At 34.1% G+C, this 17,683-nt stretch overlaps 1 protein-coding gene across 2 annotated transcripts in view; it reads left to right on the top strand.

Annotated features, from left to right (window-relative positions):
• TTK (TTK protein kinase) overlaps positions 1–16,204 on the top strand; it is a 39,631-nt gene extending 23,427 nt beyond the window's left edge. For both annotated transcript variants that reach the window (XM_011969330.1, XM_011969329.1), the window contains exons 13-22: positions 249–375; positions 3,826–3,918; positions 8,834–8,991; positions 9,115–9,266; positions 10,323–10,447; positions 11,746–11,826; positions 13,434–13,610; positions 13,924–14,008; positions 14,333–14,430; positions 15,793–16,204. In XM_011969330.1, coding sequence (XP_011824720.1) covers positions 249–375; positions 3,826–3,918; positions 8,834–8,991; positions 9,115–9,266; positions 10,323–10,447; positions 11,746–11,826; positions 13,434–13,610; positions 13,924–14,008; positions 14,333–14,430; positions 15,793–15,876 — 1,180 coding nt within the window. In that variant the 3' untranslated portion in view covers positions 15,877–16,204. The remainder of the gene's footprint in view (positions 1–248; positions 376–3,825; positions 3,919–8,833; positions 8,992–9,114; positions 9,267–10,322; positions 10,448–11,745; positions 11,827–13,433; positions 13,611–13,923; positions 14,009–14,332; positions 14,431–15,792) is intronic.
• Positions 16,205–17,683: the final 1,479 nt, after the last annotated feature.

Here is a 17,683-nt window from a genome sequence, read left to right on the forward strand (position 1 = left end):
TTTTTATCTTACAAACAAAGATTTCTTGTCTGCATACAAATATTTACTTTCAGAAAGAATTCCCCAAAATTAAATATTCGGTGGTGGCATATCTGGAATAAATGTCAGCTATATCATGTAAACTGACTTGGGTTCTGTTTGATGTAGCACTTTTAAGTTTATATCAGCCTTTTAAAATACTTGAAAACAATCAGAATCTTATTTATTAAATTGTAATGTTTTAAATAAAAAATATATATATTTCCTAGTTTTAGAACTCCAGTTGTAAAGAATGACTTTCCACCTGCTTGTCAGTTGTCAACACCCTATGGCCAACCTGCCTGTTTCCAGCAGCAGCAGCAGCAAATACCTGCTACTCCACTTCAAAATTTACAGGTTCGATAAGCTTTATATATGATGGTATATGTTAAGATACAATCAGTTTTACAGCTTTTATTTTTATAGCATCTAGATATCAGGAAAGGTCTTAAGAACTTGGCCATTCTCATTTCCACTAGACAAAACTTTCCTGCTATCCTGATAAGAGTGTGCCTTGTGGCTTTGAGAGGTTCATTATTGAAGAAGCTGATGAAGTTACTCTTAACTAGGCCAAAGGATCCAGTTTGAATAGCTGGATAAAACTTCTCTTATAATCAAGGCTACCTTTTATTTTTTATTTTTATTTATTTGTTTTTTTTTTGAGATAGAGTCTCGCTCTCTTGCCCAGGCTAGAGTGCAGTGGCGCGATCTCGGCTCACTACAACCTTTGCTTCCCAGGTTCAAGTGATTTGCGTGCCTTAGCCTCCCGAGTAGCTGGGATTATAGGCACGCATCACCACACCTGGCTAATTTTTGTATCTTTACTAGAGACATGGTTTCACCATGTTGCTCAGGCTGGTCTCGAACTCCTGGCCTCAAGCGGTCCGCCCGCCTCAGCCTCCCAAAGTTATGGGATTACAGGCATGAGCCACTGCACCTGGCCGAGGTTACTTTTTGTTGTGTTTTGTCAGCTGCTTGTGAGCAGCTTCATTTTGTTTGTTAGTATACAATTCATTTGGAAATGTAAATTTTCAAAAATATCAGAATAGCAATATGAGGTACTGCTAGAATGTATTATACTAATAACTGTAAACTAAGAGGAAAGATTTTTTTGCTGATGAGGCAAAAGTTGGTTTCTGATAACTGTCCTAGAGGCAGCTTAATTAACTGTTAGAAAATGTGGGCCTTGGAGACACTGGGCATGAATCTTGGCCTCACTATTTACCATCTCTGTGATCTTTTGCAAGTTACCTAAACTTTCTGTGCCCATGTCATCATCTATAAAATTAATACAGCTAGCTATCTCCTACGATGGTTATGAAGATTAAATTAGTTAATATATATGTAACTCCTAATACAGAGCATGACACTTAGTAAATCAGAAATATTAGCAGCAGTCGTTATTTAAATAAAACAATAAAAAAACCCATGAGTAATTAACTATAAAAATCAACTAATAAAAAAATTAGTCAACAGAATAAGAACAGTGGTTATCAGGGAAGGGAAAAGGAGGAATGGGGAGTTACTGTTTAATGGGTATAGAGTTTCAGTGATGATATTTGCACCACCATCCATCTCCAGAACTTTTTCATCATCACATACTGAGTGTACTTAATGCACTGAGTTGTACCTAAAAATGGTTAAAGTGGTAAATTTTGCGTTAGTATAATTTGCGCAGTTTGAAAGAATAATGGATAAAACAATGAACTGACAGTCGATACTAACTAGAAAGAGGTGATAGTGTTTTGAGGATTGAAACAATATAATAAATTACAGAGGAAAAAGAAAAATGATCAAGTTTGTTCATGCATTGATTCAAAACACGTTTATTTAGCTATTACTGTCAGGCCCTGTTTGAGTTGCAGTCCAGAAGACGAGTCACAGATGACAAGTGAAGGGGCTTGGTGGAGCCTTCTAGAAGAGGCCAGTGTCAGGAGAGGACTGAAAGAGGCCACAGTGTGGCTAGAGCTCAGGAAGGGGAAGGGGTGAGTCCCAAGGTTTGCTGGGCCCTTAAGTTTTACCCTAAGAGGGTGGGAAGCTTTGGAAGAGGTTGAAGCAGGGAAAGTGAAATGAGCCGATTTGCATTTTGGAAACTCTAACCACAGTGAGTAGGGCAGACTAAGGGGGATGTGGAATGTCCTGTATAGGAAACTGGAGTTCACATTAGTGTTGAATCACAAATAAGAACTATTTTATTTTAAAAACTGTCAGCAGCCATGGGGAAAGGACATTGAACTGCTTTCTTCCCTCGGCAATGTTCACAGTTTTAAATATGAAAGGAAGAAGAGAGAGGAGGCACAAAAGAAAGGAGTGGGGAAATGATGAAATTACAACACAAAAAGCCCAACACTTTGTTACAGAAAATATATATGGACTCAACAGTGTATCTCAATCCTAGAGGTGAAAAAATTAGAATACTAACTTTTTATTTAAATAGGAGATTACATGAGAGAGTCTACCATTTGGAACCTAAAGCAGGCCTTAGTTAAATTGAGGTTTATTCAGACCTTATTTCAACTTGGTTAATCAGCTAATCAGGAGCTCTTTTAGTTTCAACTTCTTTATCAGCTCAGAATAAGTCCTCTCAGCACTCCATCTGTTCAAAGCATTTATAGGTACACAGAGAGATCCTCCAGTATAAGGAAAGGGATGATGGGGCAGGTTGTATAGTACATCACCTGAAAGTTTGCTGGGGAAGATGCTGAGGTTCCGAAAAATTAAGTAACTTTTGAATATCACTCAGCACAAAGTGTGGGGCTGTATTAATGAGTTCTCACACTGCTATAAGGAAATATCTGAGAGTAATTTATAAAGAAAAGAGGTAGAGTTGGCTAATGGTTCCACAGGCTGTACAGTAGGCATGATGCTGGCAATCTGCTTGGCTTCTGGGGAGGCCTCAGGAAACTTTCAATCATGGCAGAAGGTGAAAGGGAGCAAATGTCACATGGCTGGAACAGGAGGAAGAGAGAGAGTTGTGGGGAGGTGCCACATACTTTTAAACCACCAGATCTCTTGAGAACTCTCAGAGAAGCACTGAGGGGGAAATCTACCCCCATGATTCAGTCACCTCTCACCAGGCCCCACCTCCAACATTGGGAATTATAATTTGACATGAAATTTGACAGATCCAAACCATGTCAGGGACATTGCTGAAATTTGCATTTGTCTCATTGACTCTAGAGCTCTTAGCACCTTAGCACATTGCTTCCTTTATAATATAACGCTAAATGAGAAAGAAGAATACAGATATAGCCGGATGGTAGTGGCATGCCTGTAATCCCAGCTACTCGAGAGGCTGAGGCAGGAGAATCGCTTGAGCCTCAGAGGCAGAGGGTGCAGTGAGCCGAGATCATGCCACTGCAGTCCAGTCTGGGAGACAGAATGAGACCCTATCTCCAAAAAAAAAAAAAAAAAAATACAGATATAATTATGTGTGTGTATATGTACATATGTAAGTAAAGAGGTATAAGGAAAAAGAAAAGAAATATGAAAAATATAATTTTATATTTTAGTTTTTATATTTTTTTTAAGCTTATAAGTTTGCAGATTGCATATTAAGTGTTTTTTTCCTCCTCGAAATTTCTTTTGAAGTCAAAACCAGTTAAAGGGGGAGATCTTAGAAGTTTGTCTACATTATTTTTTAAGGTTTTTTTTATTTAAGTAGAGCAAGTCCTTTTAAAAATATTGTAACATTTCTAATTAAGATTTAAGATAATTTCAAAATGGGGAGCAGTTGACTATACCAAATGTAAGCTAGTTTCTTAGGCATATTGATTGAACTTTTATTTATATATTTTACTTATTTAGGTTTTAGCATCCTCTTCAGCAAATGAATGCATTTCGGTTAAAGGAAGAATTTATTCCATATTAAAGCAGATAGGAAGTGGAGGTTCAAGCAAGGTAAGTATCTTAAAATATTTAAGAAATAAATAAAAATATTTTAAACTTTCTATTTTTTTGTCTTTTTACCTGTGAGGGCTGCTTTTCCTTAACTTCTAGGGGCCATGTTGCCCTTGAGCCAAAAAGCCATCTTAACACCTGCCCTTCTCTTCCCACTGCCTCACATGTGACATATCTTCTTTAGATTTCTTATTCCCCGTCTCCTGCCTTTCCTTTCAATGTCCTATGCTTCTAAACTTCTTCTTTAATAACAAAAACATTGACATGGGGTAGTGAATGACCACTATGTATTATCACAAAAGAATCAGAAATTTCTGAGTCAGAATGTGATGTAAATTGCTAATATGTTTAGAATCATTCAGCAAGGATTTTTGCTGATGGATTTTGTTTTGTTTTCAGTTATTCATTTCAGAAACAGAATTCAGTAACAAGTGAATTTCTGGAATTAGATTATTTTCTAAACTTACGTGAGTTCTAAATTTATATCATTTTACATCTCTAGATTGAAGGCATCTTAAGCATTATCTAAATGTACCATCTTTAATTATCATTCAATTAAATCTACTTCCGTTAGATTTTTGCCTTCATCATTCACCAAAATAACTGTAATCAAGACCACTAATGACCTCCATTTTTTTTGCCATATCTGATTCTTAGCTTAGATTTTGGATTACTTAGCATTTGGGACAACTGATTTTTTTTTCTCAATCAAGCTTTTTTCCACACTTGGTTTGTGTTTTTCTCTTCTCAAACTGGCCATACCTATTTTCCTCATGTTCCTGATCTCAGTGAAGCAGTGCTTCCGGGCTTAGTCCTCAACCCTCTTTCATCTTTTTCTTAAACTCATTCTGTTGGTGTTCTCTTTCAGTCTTGTGGTTTCAAATATCATGTATATGCCGACAATTCTCCAACTTGTATTTCCAGCTCGTACCTCTCCTTTGAATTGCAGACTTGTATATTCAACTTGACTATTCAACATCGCTTCTTAGTGTCTACCAGGCATTTAAAACAATATGTCCAAACACAACTCTTGCTCCATAGCTTTTCCCATTTCAGTAAATGGCAGCTTCATTCTTCCAATTGATTGACCAAAAAATTGGTGCCTCTTACTCTCACACACACATCTAGCCAATCAGCAAATCTGGTTGGTTCTACTTCAGAGTATCTCCAGAATCTGTTTCTCATCATCTCCAGCATTATTGTTTTGGTCAAGGCAACTTTTGTATTTTCACCTAAATTACTTTAGTAGCCTCCTAAAGGATTTCATTGACTCAGTCCTTGCCCTCCTGGTCTATTTTTTAAAATTGTATATTGACAAATTATAGTTGTATATTTTTATGGGGTACAGGGTGGTATTAGCTTTTTTAATACAATGTGAAATGATTAAGCGAATTAACATCTATTACCTCAATTTTTTTGTGTGATGAGAACATTAGCAGTTGACTCTGCAATATTGAAATGTATAGTATCCAATTATTATTTTCAGCATGCTATGCTAATCATCTAAAAAAAAACCAAACTTGTATCTCCTATTTGAGCCTTTGTATTCCTTCACCAACATCTCCCCATTTCCCTCAACCTCCAGCCTTTGGTAACCACTATTGTCAAAAGTGGTATGAGCTCTTCTCTATGAGATTAATTGTTTTAGATTTCACATATAAGTGAGAACATGAGGTATTTGTCTTTCTGTGTTAGCTTATTTCAGTTCTTCCTGGCCTATTTTAACATAACATCCTGTTTTCTTCTAGATATCATCATGTGTCTTCTGAGTTAGGCCTTCCTTGCCCACACTCTAAAACTGCAACTCCTACCTTTAATCACCAATGTTCTCTATTCCCCGCCTGGTTTGTTTTTCTGTGTATCTTACCTTCTAACACATTCTGTAATTTACTTACTTGATTTGTTGTTTGTGTCCCCCTGCACTTGAATGTGAGCTCCATGAAGATAGTGATGTTTTTCTGATTTGCTCAGTGATACTAGCCCCAGTATCCAGAACAGTACTTAGAACAGATAGGGATTGAATTTATTAGTTGAATGAGTAAGCTGTCCGTCCTAAGCTCTTTTGCTATTATAAGTTGTTAAACACATTAAACAAAACACATTAAACAAATTAAACAAAACACATTAAACACATTAAACAAAAACTGTTGGACTCATTTTAAGTTTTACTGTAATTTCCTAATCTCACTAACAGTAATTAGACTTGCATAAGGCTGCCTTATTAACTTATGAAAAATAAGGATGGCTGGGTGCGGTGGTTCACACTTGTAATCCCAGGACTTTGGGAGGCTGAGGTGGGCGGATCACGAGGTCAGGAGATAGAGACCATCCTGGCTAAGAGGGTGAAACCCCGTCTCTACTAAAAATACAAAAAAATTAGCCGGGTGTAGTGGCGGACGCCTGTAGTCCCAGCCACTCGGGAGACTGAGGCAGGATAATGGTGTGAACGGGAGGCAGAGCTTGCAGTGAGCCGAGATCGTGCCACTGTACTCCAGCCTGGGTGACAGAGCAAGATTCCGTCTCAAATAAATAAATAAATAAATAAGGTATGTGCATTCCCATGTGTATCAACTCTTCAATAAATATTGGTTTCATTATACATTTCCTTTTATCAGTCTATTTGAATTACCTAATTTAGTTGCTTTCATAAAAATTACTTGGCTGATATTATTTATTTGTTATTTGGCTATATTTTAGTAGCATCAAGGTAATGACACTTAATAGAGGTATTTATTTAGTGGTATGTTTTCAGAGAATGTAGAGTGGCATTTTAATGGCATTTTAACATTTTTTTCCTTGGAGTATAATGAAGGTGTAAGCTTAAGTCAAGGGCCAAGTGATAAAGCGATGGCTGGCCCATATTTTCTGAATTCAACTAAATTATCATTTAAGTTAATTATGATGGAGTTGAAAAAAATCAAATGCCTCAAAGAAAGTAACATGCTTTATGAAACTAATACCATTTATGCTTTGCCTGTTTCAGAGTTTAGGCAGTGACCAACTTTTAAGGAGTCTATTGAGAGTATCTAGAACAGTCATGGGGTAATGAGAATGGTCAAGACACTGGTAACTTCCCATAAAACTAACAAATCATAATTCTGACACGATCTCTATGAAATTGAAATAAGGCTTACCTAAACCAGATTGCAAGAGTTTTGCCGGAACAGGGACAGTGGGGGCAATAATAAACTCATTCATACAAAAAGTTGATTTAAAAGTTTTCATTTGTTTACTTAATTTTAAGATCTTATTACATAAATAGCTTTAGTATCCTGTACTTTTTTTTTCTGATATGTCCGAAAACTTTAGCATGTTTTAAAATGTCCACTTTATTCTGTCCTGAATGTCTTCAGTGATGGTAGCTAACATTTGCTTCACTCCAGACACACTACAGAACGCACTGCAGACATCAGTCATCTGAGTCATCCTTCCAATCCTGTGCCGTAGGTACTACTAACAGCATTTGAGTTTTGAGAGACTAAGGAACTTGCCCAAAGTTAGGTTGCTGATAAAGATGGAGCTGGAGCTCAAATACAGTTATTTCCTATAGTCTTTCCTAAGTTTCATATCCTATGTTTTCTAATCTTTAAATTTTATTTTTATGATACAAAGCTATTTCATTGTACAAATATACTACCAGAACATACAAATAAGGCATTAGCCATCACATTCAGGGTCATGGGTTAATGAGGTTATTTACCTTTTACAAAATGGCTTTATGCTGCTATTTTTAAATATCTGTTGTATTGTTATTTTCTTATCCCTCTTATGCCCCATCCCCCTCTAATTTGCTGTGTATCCAACTAAAACCAGTAATACTTCATTCGAGTTTCATACTTAAAACTTAAACACAAGCTATACCTGAGGGGCCTAATAAATTCTCCTTGTTAGTGCAGTTCTAGCACATCAACCTCATAAACACTTGGGCTCTTTTCTTATTCCTTCCCAGTATCTGCTGGGCAGTCAAGGTTAAATGATTTTTTACTTAAATATGTCAAAAGGGGTAAATGAATATAATTTTTCTTGTATACACAGGCATTTTGTATTTGAATTGAGTTTTAAAAGCACCATCCTTGTTGCATTTCTGCGGAAAGTTAGCTACATTTGCATTGTTTTCTATTTTAAAAAATGTTATCTGTCCTATAAATGTTACTTAGGAATTGACCATCTTTTATAGCCAGAGCAATTGGACTTTGATCTCAGAGATCCTGACAACATACAAGAACATCTTGTTCCTGCCAGCTTTACTTTGAAATGCAGACCTAACCTACTCTACTATTCACAGCTGGATATACTGATAGCTTATGATTAGTATATATTTTTTAATATTTTCTATCACATGAATGAAATTGCTAAGTCGCGGCACTATGGAGAAAACAACATCTGTGAATTGAATTGACTCTATACCATAGCCTTTAGTCATCCTTAACTGTTTTTTTTTCCTTGAGACAGTGTCTCACTATCTTGCTGAGGCTGGACTCAAACTCCTGGCCTCAAGCAATTGTCCCACCTCAGCTTTCTGAGTAGTTGGGATTAAAGGAGCACACGACTACACCAGGCTTGTCCTTAACATTTTGGGATGTCTTTTTCTTTATGCTGTTTCCCTGGTTAGGGCATCCAACAGATTGTTATATATATGAAATTTAAACTTTTCTTACATGTTGATATAGAAACTTTAGATTTATACCTTTAAATTATTGAATGCCCATCATCATAGGTCGTTGGGAATGGATTGTAACTCTGCTATCAGAATTATTTCTCTCCTTCTACACTCAAAATAGGCCCGAAACTTTTCATTGTTCATATCAGTATTTCCTTTAGAATTTTCTCAACCTAAAATTCTAATACATTTAGAATCATTGTGTGACAGTGTATAAATAGTACATTCTAAACTTCTCTTTGTTCTACTGTGTAGGTATTTCAGGTGTTGAATGAAAAGAAACAGATATATGCTATAAAATTTGTGAACTTAGAAGAAGCAGATAACCAAACTCTTGATAGTTACCGGAACGAAATAGCTTATTTGAATAAACTACAACAACACAGTGATAAGATCATCCGACTTTATGATTAGTAAGAATCCTTTTTAAATTTAAAAAGAAAACTTTTTGCTATAGTTCTTCAGGTAAATATTTAGTAAACTTTGATATAACCTAGCCATTTATTGTTTTGTTGTTTTTATTTGTTTAATTACAGTGAAATCACGGACCATTACATCTACATGGTAATGGAGTGTGGAAATATTGATCTTAATAGTTGGCTTAAAAAGAAAAAGTCCATTGATCCATGGGAACGCAAGAGTTACTGGAAAAATATGTTAGAGGCAGTTCACACAATCCATCAACATGGTATTTAATGGTTTTTTTATATTTGTAAGGTTAAAATATTTGTTAATAGTGTCATCTTAGAGAAATATACCTATAATTTTAAGGCATTGGTTGTTGGTATCTTTAACTAGATGAACTAAATAATTAGAAGTTTATTTAAAGATAAAGGAACAAAACCATTTCTTAAAACACTGTTAACCCAAAGGATATAGGACACGAACTCAAGTTCCGACATCTGTAATACAAAATGTATTTTTCTCAGTATTAATGTAGTCTGTCATCTTTATCTCCAAATACTTGGATTATAGCAGGTCTAAGACTTTGGGGTTCAGGCATCCTAAAAAATATGAGATGTTTACTCATTCTCCTAATCATTTTGTATTGTATGCCCTATGTGAGAGTTGTTTTTTTTTGGTTTGTTTTTTACTGTTAGACCTACCTTCTGGGTTGGTTTTTACTTGTCCTTGGTTCTTTTTAGGGTTTTTCTCTGCCTTTACCTTATCCTATATATTTTTTTTGTTCTTAGTACTGTTATCCTAGTTAATTGTAATTTATCTCCTCCTTATATCCCTCCTTCTATAAGTTAAAAGATAATTCACCAGTGATCAAGATCAGGGCTATGGGGTGGAGATGTCAGGAGCATTAGGGTCTTACTGTCTGACAGTATAATTTATGATGCTCTCTAGTGGGCAGTGAATCACAGTGGTTAAGAGGATAGATTTCTGAAGCCAGACTGTCTGGCTTCAACTCATGGCACCGTCACTTAGGCCGTGTGACCTTGTACAAGTTACTTAAACTCTCATTGCCTTAGCTTCCTTGCCTTACAATGGGGATGATGATAATACTTCAGCATTGTTGTGAAGATTAAATGATTCAGTACTGTATAAACAACGAGCTTAGAACAGTGCCTGGCACATATCAAGTGCTATGTAAGTGTTTTCAGAATATATAAAAAAATAAATATCGAATTGGATTCACTAATTGAAGGAATAAATACAGCTTGACCTGTAGACTGAATTTTTTGGTCCTTAGGATGTTTTGCATTGTTTAATATTATAGTGGAATTTTATTTTAAAGGCATTGTTCACAGTGATCTTAAACCAGCTAACTTTCTGATAGTTGATGGAATGCTAAAGCTAATCGATTTTGGGATCGCAAACCAAATGCAACCAGATACAACAAGTATTGTTAAAGATTCTCAGGTAAGACTTTTAATGTTGGTTATCTCACAGTAGAGTTCAATTCTTTTTTCACCTGTGAAGTATTATATTGCAAATGAGTATTATATTTTTAATCATCTCTAAAGGATTTGAAGTCTTTTAATAAGAATGGGTTTAAAAATATAAACCATAATCATTATAATTTAGAAAATCAAGATCAAATGGTAATATCCCCAGCAATTTTGAATGGTTTTACTACAGCTGAAGTAGAGAAACAGTAATACCTTCCTTGGAAATCACTTGGTCATGATCAAAAATTGACCTGAAAATTTGGCTCAGAGTTTCCTTGTAGCAAAGAGATAGTTGCAGTTATATGTTTTTCATTGTCCGTGAGGTAAGATTATTTTTATTCTTCTAGAGAAGCAGACCTTTTCCTATCAGTGAAATTGGAAAAAAAATTCTTAAATGGGCCTTCATATTGTAAATGCCATAAGTATTATAAGCAACATTTTTATAATAGATATTGTAACAGCAAACTTAATGAAGTTGTTCTATAAAAACTAAAGCAATAGCACCAAAGTATATCTAAAAGATATTCTTGCTTGGAGCCAAGATGATATGTTTTGTGTTTACAGATTTTTGATGTGAGTTCACCTTAATCCCAGGAGTAAAATAGACTTTGTTAGGAGGAATAGATGGACAACTTGCCCTATTTGAGAGTCATGTCTCTTTATATCAAAAGTATGGCAGAACAATGAGTTGTAAATCAGCTTGACAGTATCTTCCATGTCAAGGCCCTAAAGTAGATATATTCTGTGTTTAAAGCAAACCATTTATTTTAGAAGAAAATGAGGCTGTTGTAAGGTTGGCATATCATGCTGTAGAAACTCAGAGGACTACTGTGGGACAAAGCTAGATGGTCTTTTTGTTTATGTATTGGTTGGCTTATTTAAAAAATATAATTTTTAAAGTTGAATATGTTACAACACAGAAACGAATGGTAAGTCCCTCAATGGCCTCAAAGTTTATGGCCATTAATAGAATTTTAGCCTGGACAGTTTTTAGGGCAGACTTTACTAGTTGCCCACTAATCACAGAAAAAGCACAGCATTCTGAAAGGAGTCACTTTGCTGATTATGAACCCAACTCATTTTGCTGCAATTGGGAAGAAATTTGATATATATATCTTAACATTGTCAGCAGTTATTTGAAGTTTGCAAGGATATCGTTGAAATCTATAATTAGCCAAGTTTCCAAGGATCTGGCATTTGTATTTTTAAGAATCTAAAGCAGAATGAAATATTTTCATTGATTTGTGTTTTCTCTGACTTGGCGTGTAGGTTGGCACAGTTAATTATATGCCACCAGAAGCAATCAAAGATATGTCTTCCTCCAGAGAGAATGGGAAGTCTAAGTCAAAGGTACTGAAAAGATTATTTACATCGCAATTATCTGGTAACAGTAGGGAATGCGCTGTTTTCTGAATAAACTTACCAGATAGCAATTTCTTTAAGTTCTAAAACATTTTAGGCCATTACAGAGACATTGCTGGTTTTTTTTGTTTGCAATTCTTATTATTTTTCACCACTTATTCGTTTGTGAATTCTACATTTCCAAGTACAGCTGGAGAATGTAGTTGTTTTCTGGCCTGCCACTGGCTACTTTTCCACTGACTTTATCTCACTACCTCGATGAGTTTGTGTTAGCCTCTTGGGTGCCCTTTGTCAGGGACTCCTTTTACCTACTGTGATGCCTTGGGCTCCCAGGCTAACCTTTCTGTACATCAGTGTAACCAAGTGGGTGCAAGCACAAATTGTCCCAGGGACCTGCATTCATTCAAGCCATAGATCTGCCTCTCTAAATTGTGCCTATAGACGGTGCCTATTATAAAATAAACTGAGGATTAAATGGGAAAGAATATATAAAGTACTTAGTACATTTATCCAGCTCAGAATCATTGCTTGATAAATGTGTTTTTTTGTTTTGTTTTGTTTTACTAAATTATATTTTCCTCCTTAGAAAATCTGGCTTTTAAGTGTTTCTCAAATAACTGGCATAAAATTTTGCCAAATGTTTTCATAAAATTCTTTTTATATTTGTTTAGCCTCCACTCTTCTTCTAAAACTTAACTTTCTTGTGTTTTTATTAGACTTTCTGTGGTTTTGTTCATCTTAAACAAGCAGTTCCTGACTTCATTTATCAATTCTATTTTCATTTGCTTTACAACTTCAGTACTTACGATAACCAGAAGCTTTTCTCTATGATTAACCATATTTATGGTTTTTCATTTAATGCCCGTGACAATGTACTTTTATAATGTCTATACCAGAGGTGAGGAAACAGACACATAGCATTACCAGTTAGTAACACATTTTCAAGATATGTTAAAGGTAATATTAATTTCATATAACTAATTATTTACTTGAAATAGCTGAAATGATTGGAATTGTGTAACTGGCTTAGATATAACTGATCTATTCAAAAGAATAGATAACTGAATTAGTTTTTTACTTTGAAGATGTTTTAAAGCTTGTAAATACTTGGGGATTTTGGACACACAAGCTCAGCATAGTTCTATAATATATGCGTTTGGGTTTAAAGTTTTATTATTTATTTATTATTTCCAATGGTCTTATCTGAAGGGTTGCATAATTTAAACAACCTTTAAAACTGTATACATACTTTGAACTTATATAAAAATTTATAATCCAATAATTCTGGAGAAAACAAACTTAAAACTTATAGTTACTTTTTTAGTTTATATTTTCACAAGTTGGAAAGAATTTAATATTTTGTCTTAATTGGAATATTTTACTTACGAGGTTATAGAAAGATTTAAAGTAAAGCTCATATCTTCTGATGGAATAACCAACTGAAATGAAAACTAGAAAAAGATGTTTTGTCATGTTACCATAATGTAGTACACATTCATTGAGATTTAATTATGATTTTAAATATATATAATATATATGTTTTTACATTTTACATGAAAATAACAGCAACTTTTTTGTGTTTGTTTGTTTCTTAGATAAGCCCCAAAAGTGATGTTTGGTCCTTAGGATGTATTTTGTACTATATGACTTATGGGAAAACACCATTTCAGCATATAATTAATCAGATTTCTAAGTTGCATGCCATAATTGATCCTAATCATGAAATTGAATTTCCTGATATTCCAGAGAAAGATCTTCAGGATGTGTTAAAGGTAATATTAATATCATATAACTAATTATTTACTTAAATGCTGAAATAATTGGAATTGTGTAACTGGCTTAGATATAACTGTTCTATTCAAAAGAATTGCTAACTGAATTAGTTTTTTACTTTGAAGATGTTTTAAAGCTTGTAAATACTTGGGGATTTTGCAAAAGTGCCTTGGGAGAAATAATCCTATCATTACTTGAGTGGGATATCTAAAAAGCAACTTTTATAATGTAATGTAATCTGGAAATATACTTTATCAATGTCATATATGAAAACCTGCTTTGTTTCTCTTTAAAATATCTTTGTTTTAATAGTGTTGTTTAAAAAGGGACCCAAAACAGAGGATATCCATTCCTGAGCTCCTGGCTCATCCATACGTTCAAATTCAAACTCATCCAGGTACTACTACTTTAAAAATTTGTCTGTTACTAGATTGGTAATATAAACAGTCTTTTACCTATTGATATAACAAAGACAGAATCTAAATTGCCTACCCTTTGTCAGCCTGCCTTTTTCCTTAAGGAAGTTCCATTATTATAAATAGTAAAGTAAATAAACTTTTTTTTCTTTACTTATGGTATTTATTTTTACTTATTCCAGATAAGGGGTTAAAATCAGTGATAAATTACAAGAATATCACTTGTGCTGTTAAACAAAATGTGTATTTATAATGGACTTATATTTTTCTTAGTGGTATTAGTGTATTATTGATTTATTTTATAGGTAACCAAATGGCCAAGGGAACCACTGAAGAAATGAAATATGTTCTGGGCCAACTTGTTGGTCTGAATTCTCCTAACTCCATTTTGAAAGCTGCTAAAGTAAGTATGTCTCTTCTTTACATTAATTTTAACTGGTTTATGTAGTGAATTCGACACTTAAGGAAACAGTGTGAAGGAAAGTTGGTCCAATCATCAGATCAGTTATGAAACATGTTTCTACATTTAGATACCTAACATGTGCCTTTTGACAAATACAGATGTACTTGATTTGTATTCTTCTGCATACACTACAGTTCAAAGTAGATCATCACAGAAGGTGCATTCAGGAATATAATGTGTCTTTTAACTCAGCACCATTATTAACACAGCTTTTGAATTCATTCCTTTTAGCCAGTTTTTTCCTTACAGACATTACATCTAATGGCTTTTTTGAAGCTGTATACAGCAGTCAACACAATTCTGAAAGCACAAGTCTCAAGCTGTTTAGCCTCCAATGTCCATTTATATCTATACCATGATTTTTCAAGCACCTAGTTATTACTAGAACCCCATGAATGCTTATTGACCAACTGGTTTAGCCAACAAGCAGTTACTAATTATATATTTCAGTTACACAATTATCATAAAATTATGGGAACTTAAAACTATCAATACTCGTAGCTCTTTAGATACGTATAAAGTCCATCTAAGTTGCCAAGAACTTGAGTACATTTCTGAAGGAATTTACTATACATTCACTATATTTGCATTTATATGATATGAGGTAACTGTTTTCTTAAATTTTCTCAAATGCTGATGGCTAAATCAATGGATTTAGTAATTAAAAGTGGACCGAATATGTTTTGTAATTGCTCTGTATTTTGTATCTCCATGTTTTAAATTTATACTAATATCTTGTTCAAAGCCTCTTATAGCTATAATTGGGGTAGATTAGTTACTTTTATCACTGAGGTTGTATATTCCTTGAGGGCAAAGATGTCTGCCATCTTCATAAGCTAAATGTTAGCTGAGTCTTAAGTAATTTTTAAATACATGGATTTTAATATATATCTAATTATTTTATTTATATAATAATTTGTAATGTCTTCTATTTATTAGTTAAAATATCATCTGTATAAAGTTTCCTTATAAATACATTTTGTATAGGAATTTACCTAAGACTAGCTTTATTTAAGAAAAAGTAAAGAGATAAGGCCTTGAAGTCTCATATGTATGTTTATTAGTAGCTCTGTTATATTTCTCTCATAGAAAGATTGAGTTACATCTCGTGATAGGTAATGCTTAAGACCAAGCTTGGTGTTTAAAATTCTTTGTTATCTCTATTAGCTTATAAAATAATTTCCCAACTGTAAGAGCAAGAGTGAAATAAATGTATTATATTTAGAATACATCAAAATACATCTAATATGACAGTACATTGAACTAAAAAATTACCAAACAGATTTGTGTTTTTAATTTCAGACTTTATATGAACACTATAGTGGTGGTGAAAGTCATAATTCTTCATCATCCAAGACTTTTGGAAAAAAAAGGGAAAAAAAATGATTTGCGGTTACTCGTAAATTGTCACATACCACCTATAAAATATATTGGACTGTAATACTCTTGACTCCTTGTGGAAATCTACATTTGAAGACAACATCACTCTTAAGTGTTATCAGCAAAAAAAATTCAGTAGATTATCTTTAAAAGAAAACTGTAAAAATAGCAACCACTTATGGCACTGTATATATTGTAGACTTGTTTTCTCTGTTTTATGCTCCTGTGTAATCTATTTGACATCATTTCACTCTTGGAATAGTGGGTGGATAGCAAGTATATTCTAAAAATCTTTGTAAATAAAGTTTTGTGGCATAAAATGACACTAACATTTCAAAGTTGTAAGATTGTTTTCTTTAAGAAAATGTATTGTTGGCATGGCAGCAAAATTCTTAATTAGTAAAAAGTAGATTAGGGAAGATGTGAGACTAGACCTTAGTAAATGAACTTCGAAAAGCAAATCCTGAAGTGTTTGAATTCCAAAATAGACTTCCTAATTATTTCTGGCACTGATAACAACAGTCTATAATTTTAGGAAAGAACTTGGCTCTTTCAGATATTCTTCATAACATCTGCTGTTCTTGGTATTTAGAATATCATGCTGGATTCTGTGTTGTAAGCTGTATAGGGCATGCCCTCACTGTATGACTTGCTAGGTAATGGATAATTATAAATGTGGCCCCAGAGTCTCTTGACTGAATCTAATAGCTTAAAGTATCCTCACATAGCATCCTTTTCTCAATTTTTTAAAAAAAAGAATTTAAGAGACTTTATTTTTTATAGCAGTTTTAAGTTCACAGCAAAATTGAGCAGAATGTATAGAGAGTTCCCAGGTATCCTCTCCCCACCCCACCCCCACACATGGGATTACCTCCCTTGCTATCAGCATCCACCATATCAGCATTCCGCACCACAGTAGTACATTTATCACAGTCCGTAAACCTACCTTAACATATTATCACCCAAAGTCCATAGTTTATATTGGGGTTCACTCTTGGTATTGTATATTCTTTGAGTTTTGACAAATATATAATGACATTTATCTACCATTGTAACATCATACAGAATAGTTTCACTGTCTTGAAAATCCTCTGTTCTTTGTCCCTTCATCCTTCCCTCTCCCCTAATGCCTGGGAACCACTGATCTTTTTACTATCTCTATAGTTTTGCTTTTCCAGAATGTGACTGTCATATAAGTGGAATCATACAGTCTATAGCCTCTTCAGAGTGGCTTCTTTCACTTAGTAACATGTCTTTTTATGGCTTGCTAGCTTATATCTTTTTAACACTGGTTGATATTCTATTGTCTGGATGTTCCACAGCTTATCTCTTTATCTGCTCAAAGATACCATGATTGCTTCCACATGTGGGGAATGGAGAATAAAGTTGCTATGTGAAAGTTTTTGTCTGGACCTAATTTTTTAGCTCTTTTGGCTAAATACTCCTTTGGGACCAAGGAGTTTGATGCTAAATTCTATGTTAAGAGTGTGTAGTTGTGTAAGAAAGCTCCAAACTGTCTTCCAAAGTGGCTGTACTGTTTTGCATTTTCACTAGCAGTGCTTGAGAGTTCCTGTGGCTCCATATCCTTTCCAGCATTTGATGTCTATGTTTTGGATATGGGGCATTCTAATGGGTTGGTAGGGGTATCTCATTTTAATTTGCATCTCCCTAATGACATGATGTTGAGCATCTCTTTATATGCTCATTTGCTATCTGTATATCTTTTGCCCATTTTTAAATTGGTTTATTTTCTTATTAAGGTTTAAGAGTTTTGTGTATTTTGAGTAACAGTCCTTTATCAGATGTCTTTTGC

This window comes from Mandrillus leucophaeus, unplaced genomic scaffold (genome assembly GCF_000951045.1).
Source record: "Mandrillus leucophaeus isolate KB7577 unplaced genomic scaffold, Mleu.le_1.0 Scaffold882, whole genome shotgun sequence".
Lineage (NCBI taxonomy): Eukaryota > Metazoa > Chordata > Mammalia > Primates > Cercopithecidae > Mandrillus > Mandrillus leucophaeus.